Source organism: Micropterus salmoides, unplaced genomic scaffold (assembly GCF_014851395.1).
Source record: "Micropterus salmoides isolate LMB-PRFRI ecotype aquatic unplaced genomic scaffold, ASM1485139v1 Ms_hic_scaffold_16, whole genome shotgun sequence".
NCBI classification, from domain to species: Eukaryota; Metazoa; Chordata; class Actinopteri; order Centrarchiformes; family Centrarchidae; genus Micropterus; species Micropterus salmoides.
The window spans coordinates 6,512,569-6,522,199 of NW_024040707.1; the positions used below are offsets into that span (position 1 = coordinate 6,512,569).

Consider the following 9,631-nt stretch of genomic DNA (forward strand, 5'->3'; position numbering starts at 1 on the left):
TACCAATAGTAAAAGTATTAACTATGCAGAATGTCCCATTTCAAAATAATATATTACATTATTGGATTAAAAGTATTGATGCATTAATGTGTTCAGCAATTTAATGCTGTAGTTGGTAAAGGTGGTGCCAATTACTTTATATACTGCTGGGTGGCTTGTAAATCCCCCTGCGCAAATCAATAAAGTCAACATATAATAATACATCATAATTTATTTGTAGATTATGTTTTGTATATTATAAATCTGAATTTGCAAAGTTACTACAAAAGTTTACATGTGTATGAAAGGTGCTATACAAATAAAAACTGACTTGACTTGACTTGATTTAAGGTTATCAAATAAATGTAGTGGATTAAAAGTTACAATAACTGCCTCCGAAGTGCAGTGGAGTACAAGTATAAAGTAGCAGAAAATGGAAATATCAGGTAAAGTACCTGTACTTAAGTGCAGCACTTCAGTAAATATACTTAGGATGTTACAGATTAGAGAATTATACTGTAGTTAATTAATTTACATGTATTATTATTATTTTCATCATTAATATTCATAATAAATTACTGCTCATGTCAAATAGAACTAAATATTGCTCTTTGTCCTGTTGTATTACACATGCCTTCCCTGATGCATCAAAGATCCTAATTTTGTAATTCTTGTGTAATAACACTCACTGTGCTCACACTGACTGGGAAATCTGTTTTCCCTTTCCTTTATATAATGTTCAATGCTTAAATGTTCAAATGTTTAATACGTGTACATACAGTTGTATTCAAAATTTTCACAGTCCAACATCACTAACCAGAACAATCACTGTTTTTGGTAGAAATTATATATATATTTCTAGTATTTGTAGTAGAATAATAGAAAACCAACAGACCCAACATTCATGGAATAGATGCTGCTGATTTTGTGTAATTGAATCATTAATTGAAAGGGGCTGTTCGTTGTTAATGAGGTCATTCATTCTGTGAAAAAACAGGTGTCAAACAGGTGGGCCTCATTTATGGCAGCAAATGTTGTACATCCTGGTTATGGTGCATTTCTCTCTGACAATCGGAGTAATATGGGTCATTCCAGATGTTCAGAAGAACAGCATACTTTGATTAAAAAGTTAACATATAAAAAAGTGCAGAAAATGATAGGCTGCTCAGCTAAAATGATCTTAAATGCTTTAAAATGGCAACCCATACCAGAAAGACGTGGAAGAAAACGGAAAACTACCATTCGAATGGATCGAAGATTAGCCAGAATGGCAAAGACTCAGCCAATGATCAGCTCCGGGGAGATCAAAGAAGGTTTAAAGTTACCTGTGAGTACTGTAACGATTAGAAGACGCCTATGCGAAGCCAAGCTATCGGCAAGAAGTCCCTCCAAAGTCCCATTGTTGCAAAAAACGACATGTGCTGAAGAGGTTACAATTTGCCAAAGAACATATTGACTGGCCTAAGGAGAAATGGCGCAAAATTTTGTGGACTGATGAAGTCAAGATTGTTCTTTTTGGGTCTAGGGGCTGCAGTCAGTTTGTCAGATGACCCCCAAACACTGAATTTAAGCCACAGTACACTGTGAAGACAGTGAAGCATGGTGGCGCAAGCATCATGATGTTTCTCATACTATGGTGTCAGGCCTGTTTATCGCATCCCAGGGATCATGGACCAGTTTGGATACATCAAAATACTTGAAGAGGTCATGTTGCATTAAGGTGGAGAGGAAATGCCATCAAAATGGTTGTTTCAACAAGACAACGACCCTAAACACACCAGTAAGTGAGCAGCATCTTGGTACCAACAACTTTATCCCAATCCCCGGACCTTAATCCAACAGAAAACGTGTGGGGTGACATCAAAAATGCTGTTTCTGAGGCAAAACCAAGAAATGTAGAGGAATTGTGGAATGTAGTCCAATCATCCTGTGCTGGAATACCAGTTCACAGGTGCTGGAAGTTGGTCGACTCCATGCAACACAGATGTGAAGCAGTTCTCAGAAAGAGTGGTCATACAACAAAGTACAAGTTCAGTGATTCACTGAACTAGTACAAGCATTCTTCAAGCATTTTCAGTTTATACAGTAAATGTAAGACGCTATAATATTCCTTTTTCCTCCCTTTCTGTGAAGTAATGACAATTTTGATGATTATTTTCTTCATGTTTTGATTTGGAATAGAATGTGCAGTGTTCCCAATGTATTTGCATGTAGGGAAATAAAAGCTATTATAAGGATTTGGGCCTTTAGTCATTTTTTTCAACACACTGCTATTGTTTTGAACACAAATTTTGTGAAATCACAACTAGTTTGAAAGCCAGTCATGGTTCAAAATGCAACTTACACAAGGATGTAAATGTGAAGCCTGTAGCAAACACGAATGACTTTACAGGGAAGAAAAAGTCATCTTGCGTGTAGTAGTCAAAGTTTTTTTTTTGAAACCTGAAACATATTTGCATATTCGGAAAAATTAAACACTTATTCAAAGCAAGTTACAATTGCAGTATGTCAGAGGTTGCACGCCTCTGGAGCAACTAGGGGTTAAGTATCTTGCTCAGCGACACATTGGGGGGGGTCACACTGGGAATCAAACCCAGTTCTCCCAAACCACAGACATGTGTCTTATCCTCTGCACCATCGCCACCCATGGAGTCCAGATTTTTCAATGAAGGAGGGGGAGTAGATGTAATTTTAAGATATTTTTACCAAGTAGCCTAACTTTTTGAACTGACATAAATTATTATTTATTCCAGCCAGAATATGTTCACATGTCTGCAGGGGATCATTAACCTTTGACAATAACTTAATCAGGATACAGGACTACATGTTCCAAGTTCCTGTCAGCTTTCACAGAGGAGCAATAGAAAGCATCCTGACTGGAAACATCACTAACTGGCATGGGATGTGCACGGCCCAGGGTGCAGCGGTGATTACAGCTCAGTGATGTGTCTATGCACAATTTAATGTATATGTCTGGTATGTAGCAGAAGGGAGTTAAAAACTCAATTTCACTATATATTGTGACAAATAAATGTACCTACCTACCTGTGTGCTGTCTTTTCGAAATACCCTCTCACTAAAAACCAACAGCTTTCTGTTTCATATTATTTAATATTGGACACGGAAGTTTGCTGCTCTTTCATTGATTTGTTTTAATCCTAGAGACATGACGTCGGTTGACACCCTGTCGTCATCGAGTGAAAACACTGCGTCCTGACCACACGGACTGTTAGCGCTGCGGAGAGTCAGGCAACCGGGATTTATTCACAAGTCTTAATCATTGGCCGGACTCGAGCCGATAGAGGTCTTTCGAATATGGTCTGTGGCGGTTTCACCTGTTCCAAAAATGCGCTTTGTTCCCTGAATGTGGTTTACATGGTGAGTGTACAAAATGGATAATCATGCTAACTTTAGCTAGCTGCGTTATCTCAGGCTAACTAGCTTCAGAATGAAGTAGCGCAACGTTAGCGAAGCTAGCTAACGAGAATTGACTTATTTCCCCTTTTGCTTCACATGTCGCAGATGATTACGGGTATGGAATCGATTCGGTTCATTATGTGTGTGTATATATATATATGTATATGTATATACATATGTAATACCTTTGTAGTATACGTTAGCTGACTAGACAGTAATGTAGAAAGTGGTAGGCTTAGCCTTTTGGCTAACCTTAGCAATCGCCATTATGGGAATGAAAGCTACCAGCTGACCAAAAATGTAAAATTGACATGCATGAATGGTATATCTCCCACATCCTCTACTTTTATCAGTCACGGGGAATTGCCGCAACAAGATTTAATCGGCTCATGTGTCTGTTTCTGTCATATGAGCTGTTAAAGTCAACACATTGGCTTCAGGTTAAACTGGGATCAGAAACATTGACTCCCGAGTAGCGTCACTCCTTGTGCTAATTAAATGTAGTACAACAGTCCTATAGCAAGTATTATCTTTCCAAAACTAAATGTTGTTAAGACTGCCTGAGGAAATATTATAATTTATTGTGAACTTTTAAGACTGTGGTTTGTGGTGGTGTATTGGATTCCTAAGTTGTAACTTTGCTTCTCCACATATGTGAATGAGTAGACAAAATATTTTGAATCACCTTCCAATAAGATGCCCAATACATCACCAGCACTAAGTATAGCCTCAAAAGGATCTTGAGTAAACATAAAAACAAGTAATTATCTTGACAAAAACACACTTTTTAGTCAGGTTGTATTTATTACAGGGCTGTTGCATTGCATTGCATCACACAGTGTTTTATTGTTTTAGTCTTTTAGTGATGTGTTTGCCCTGTTGTTAATTAGTCGTTTTTGCCCCTCTGCCAATTGTTTTTAGCTTTGTTGGTTGATGTGTGCCAGTAGGCAACAGTGTATTAACGAGCTGTTATGTCTATTTATCTGCTCTGTCTATTTATAATGTGAAGACTTGAAAAGATCAGTTGGTAAAACAATTATTAGAAAAATAACTATTTTGAAGAGTGCAAATTCCTTCGCTGATAACGACCTTATTTCTTTCTGAGATCTGTAATTGACAGCATACGCAAACATTTAGTAACTTTTCTTTGATGCAAAATTATTTCAGATATTTAAGATAAATCTCTTACTGAAAACCTGGCACAGTCCCACAGAATGACACTAGGCCTAAAACTGGGTGTGGGTGGGGGTGTCATAAAGCTTGATAACATGTACAAATGCCCAGCAGTCATGTTGACTGATGAGTCACTGGAACAATCACTAGTGTGACGCTGTAGTTGCTGTGTAAAAAGGACAATGAGAGCAGTGGAAGAAGACGTATAAAGGCAAGAATGACAATTAGTCCCTTTGTGAAAATATGAAAAGACTGCCTATAATATGAATTCTGTAATATTTTCTCACGTTTAGTCAAAAGTAAAGGGACAAGCTCAGCGTATATTTGTAATATATTTTAACAGATTATTTTTTCATTCATAGTTGCAGTTCGTGTTTACATTACAAGAAGCAAAAAAATGTGACAAAACCCAACAATGATCTCAGCGTTTTTAATTAGTTTCAGAGGAACAAAAACAGCATGAAATTGTTTAGAGGCCAGCGGTCTTGTGACGCAGGGCCACGTGAAGAAACCCAAACTTGTAGTCAGCCTGTTTCTTTCTCTGTGACCGTTGTTGTGCTTCAGATATGCATTATTTATCTGGCCTCACTGAGCTCCCATAGACCTAACTAGTGTTTATTGGATAAGTTGTGTTGTTGGTAATCAGTACTCTCTGCTGTGACCATGTGGGAAGCTCACTTCATCAGACACACACCGCCTCAGCTGACTCTGTTTAACTTCCTTCCTTCTGCTCCCTTCAGCTGGTCGGGCTGCTGCTGATTGGAGTAGCAGCATGGGGGAAAGGGTTCGGCTTGGTGTCGAGCATCCACATCATCGGAGGGGTCATCGCAGTGGGCGTCTTCCTGCTTCTCATCGCCATCGTAGGTCTCATCGGAGCAATGCACCACCACCAAGTCATGCTTTTCTTTGTATCCTTCCATATGGACAAAATGCTCAAGTTCACAGATTAATCAGGTCGGTTGCAGTGATGATTAATCAATTAGTTGTCAACTATCAAATGAATCAACTATTTTGACAATCGATTATTAAGTTTGACTACTCATTTAAAGAATAGAAAGCCAAAATCATCTGATCCCAGCTTCTTAAATCTGAACAGTAAACTGAATATCTTTGGGTTGTGGACAAAAGAAGACATTTGAGGACGCCATCGTGGACTTTGGGAAACATTGATCTACTGATTTTCGACAGTAAAAATAATCATTAGTTATTATGTGATACAATTGGCGTGTTTTTGCACAGTTGTTTCTTTGACCTCTTGCTCCCAGTACATGGTCATTCTTTTTATCGTTTTCCTGTTCCAATTTGGCGTTTCCTGTTCCTGCTTGGCAATGAACCGTGAGCAGCAGGTGAGCAAACTCCGTCTTAACCATTTTAGTATGTCTCTTGTGTTCATTTTAACACATAGCAAAACTTGTTTGTGTCTGTATAAATACATTTTATTAAGTTTTGTGACTTTTAATGAGAAATTAGTTTAATTTTATTTGTCATTTTTGCTTTTCCAGGAGGCACTTCTGAACTCTGCTTGGAGAATATTGGAAAATAAGACCAAGACCGACCTGGAGAGCCAGCTGAACTGCTGTGGGCTGCTCAACGTCACTGCAAGCCGACCACAGTTTTATCAAGACTTGCAAAACTGCCCCGCTGTAAGTCTTGTCAAATTTTAGATATCAAATTTTTCATCATTACATCCATTGCCCAAATTGCGGCATAATTAATCTGTATTTTGTTTATGTTCATTCAGATTATGTTGTCTTTAAATAAAATGTTCACTTGCATCATAGAATATTAAATATTGCAGTTTCGCAGTTTATTTGTAGTTACACAATGTGTACCACATAAGCATTACCTTTAACCACAATAAGTTAAAAGTAGGCCACTTTCTGCAGTTCTCAGAATAGATTTTGGTAGCTAATACTGGCTTAGCTGACACACTGTTGACTCATACTGCTGCAGACTGAAGGTCTTTTTTTTTTTTTTGCTATCTTTCACTCCAGTTATGCAAAAAGGACAATGGCTGTTTAACCTGCGGGGTTATGATGTTGAATCACGCAACAGAGGCTCTGAAGATCCTCGGGGGTGTCGGACTCTTCTTCAGCTTCACAGAGGTGAGTGTCTGGTCCCCAAACATACGCCTGCTAACCATCCTGCTCCTCATTTAATCATTCTATCAGTCTAATAAGTCTTTGTAGAACAAGAGAAAGACACCGAATTGAGCTTTAACATTGCACACTAGCTGGACTAATTGCTTTATTTAGCCAAATGGATATGTGCACTTTTATTTGATTCCTTTTTCCTCTTAAAGGCCCCGATCATACCAGCATTTAAAATGGCTAAATGTGGAGCAAAATCAATTCATTCTAATTGAATCACTGCTACCAGTGGACAGGATTAAAGTAAATCTATGCACATTTTTCTTGTTCGAGTTCAACTTTGGTGAATTTACACTGTTAACCAAACACTCAACTATCATAGCTTACTATCTGTGTTGCACCATCTATTCTGTCGGAGTATAAACTGCTCCACAATAGAGGAATAGACAGGAATCAATGGTTAAATAAACTGAACTAATTATCCCATCCTCTACAGAGTATAGTGACACGGTACAGAGAAAATAGGAAGACACTATTATGAGTAGTTTTGTCATGTTGCTGGCTGGGTATCATGTTAGCGGTTATCTCACCAGCTACAGCTAACCCCACGAGTCATCACTACGGTACCAAACTTCTGCTTCACACCATATATTGCAATGTTGTGCGGCTGATTTATGCAATACTATTTTTTTTTTATGTCTTTAACAGATCCTGGGAGTGTGGCTTGCTGTGCGCTACAGGAACCAGAAGGATCCACGAGCAAACCCAAGTGCTTTCCTATAGTCTGTCCCACGTGCGCAGCCAGTGCGGCGCCGTAGATGCAGTTTCAGACACACTGGTACACATAGAATCATACATATCTTGAGGCATACAACACAGAGCCACAACAACACAGAATGGACGAGCGCACGAAGCACCTGAGAAACAAAACACACGCCTTCACCTGAGACTGAGAAGCAACAGCAACCAGTCACCTGTCCAGAAATTCTGCCTGAGCTCCAGCTGGAAGACCTGGATGCTTATGTGTGAAAGGATTACTTGTAATACCAAGAAGTGTGACTTGTTGGTATCACGAGCCAGCCTTGATTTGAGCACCAGAATTCCTGCTAGTTTCCAACTATGTAACAAGCGATGAGACATCTCTGCATGTGTCTGCACAGACAAACAGCCTCTTTGTTGATTTCATTCTACGCATCAACCCCAATGACAGTGTCCAGCGAATATCTTGTATGCACCTTGAAAACGTCCTCTTGTCTCTAATGTAGTGCCACCACTTAACGACAATTATATTCCTGTGGTCAGTGCTATCCGTGATGTGTACAACTGTATACCTAAACATATCCAATGTGATGAGTTTGTTCTCAAAGTCAGCTGAGGGCAAAAGAAGGAAAATCTTGGATATGTGTTGTAAAGTAGTTGTTTGGATTGTATGTAAATGTTTTTTTCTTTTCTGATGCGTCGATGCCACAATTGCCGGGATTTAACAGGATTTAGGAAGTTAGAATAGATCTTAGGGAATGTAGTTGCTAGTTGTTTGGGTTCAAATATTTATGAACTGTAACTGAGCCAACTAACTTTAACCAGTCTGAGATATTAGGATGCCAATGCACTGCAGCCTTGATGTTGTACATAATCTTTTAGAAATCATTCTCGATGGTTTTGCCATGTAGTTGCCCCTCTAGTTGAGAGGTTTGCCTGAATATTTTGAGGTCTTTGAAGGCTACAATAATCCACCCTTCCTGTATTTAATGTGTTCCTTTGTGTCGCGCAGTGATATTGCTTAGTATAAATTCTGGTAGTAGAGAAGTGGATCAGGTACGTATCATTACTCTTTGTGTTAGTGGAAAAATCATAAAAACGTTAAAAAAAACGTGTTTGGTTTGAAATAATGGGTACATGTGGCCAAAACTACTTCTCGCAAATCCAGTTTTGTTTTTATAGTATTAATTGTGAAAATGTGATTTTTGGTTGTAATTCTGCAAGTCTTTTTTTAAGCATTTTGAAAAAATTATGCTTTTGTTTTATTATTTTGTTGCTGTCAGCTCCCTTCATTCATCAGTGTTAAATAATTTGTAAAAACATGTTAAATATTTTCAGGATCTATTTAAGTTAAGGTTGATGATGCACATGAGGCTAAAGTTAATGTAGTTTTGATGGTATGATTTTTTTTACGCCTATCTCGATGTTAGACACTTCTTGTTGATAAATCACTGCTCATTAATTCTTTCTTTTAAAATGTGTTTTCCCTTTTAATTTTAACTGAAAGGACTAACACAAACTGAAATTATATGTCTTACTTGAACCTGTCAACTTGGCTGATGTGGATTTCCTGCTGCTGATTTGGAGTCATCGCTGGTGTTTTTACAGATCTTAAGCATTATTATGCATTATATCACACCTGACTTTGAATTTGTGTGCACTTGTTATTGAAATGTATCTTGAATTTTTGAGAATTAATTTTCCAAATAAAACCTCAAATTGGAAACCGTTTCTCTTGGGAGTTTTTCTTTAAGTGTGTATGTGTATAGATATCATGTCTTTTTTCTTAAGGTGTCAGTTTGAAGCTTGCTTGCAAACTTTTGTAAAATGATGTCAGAGGACAGAGTTTAGGTGCAATGACACCAAAGATGTGACACCTTTCACCACATGATGGCAGTACAGAGTCTGTAGCTGCTATTTCTTATCCCACCATTGTTCTTGGTCACATTGACTGTTATTTCTGTCACTCTCTGATCTGGTAAATACCTCAAGACAGGCAAGGAATTTATAGACAGTGGTGGCTTTTTCCAGTGGTACATATTGACTGCATTCAAGTTGAAGGTGGATAGCATTAAAATGGCAGCTGTAAAATTATTTTTTCTCAAGCTGTAGGTTTTGATTCCCTGTGATATTCCTTCACAAGGCCATTAATCCCTTTAGCTGGGATGGGGCCAGTAATGTGGGGGTGTGTTGGGGGGCAGCGAGAGGAGAGC

General features: G+C 38.3%; 1 protein-coding gene across 1 annotated transcript; it reads left to right on the top strand.

The window, feature by feature from the left end:
• Positions 1–3,160: 3,160 nt before the first annotated feature.
• tspan31 (tetraspanin 31) lies at positions 3,161–9,149 on the top strand. The gene is made up of 6 exons (XM_038723176.1): positions 3,161–3,357; positions 5,310–5,477; positions 5,835–5,915; positions 6,072–6,212; positions 6,564–6,674; positions 7,368–9,149. The coding sequence occupies exons 1-6, from the start codon at positions 3,295–3,297 to the stop codon at positions 7,440–7,442; spliced, it is 639 nt and encodes a 212-aa protein (XP_038579104.1). The 5' UTR covers positions 3,161–3,294; the 3' UTR covers positions 7,443–9,149.
• The last annotated feature ends 482 nt before the right edge of the window (positions 9,150–9,631 follow it).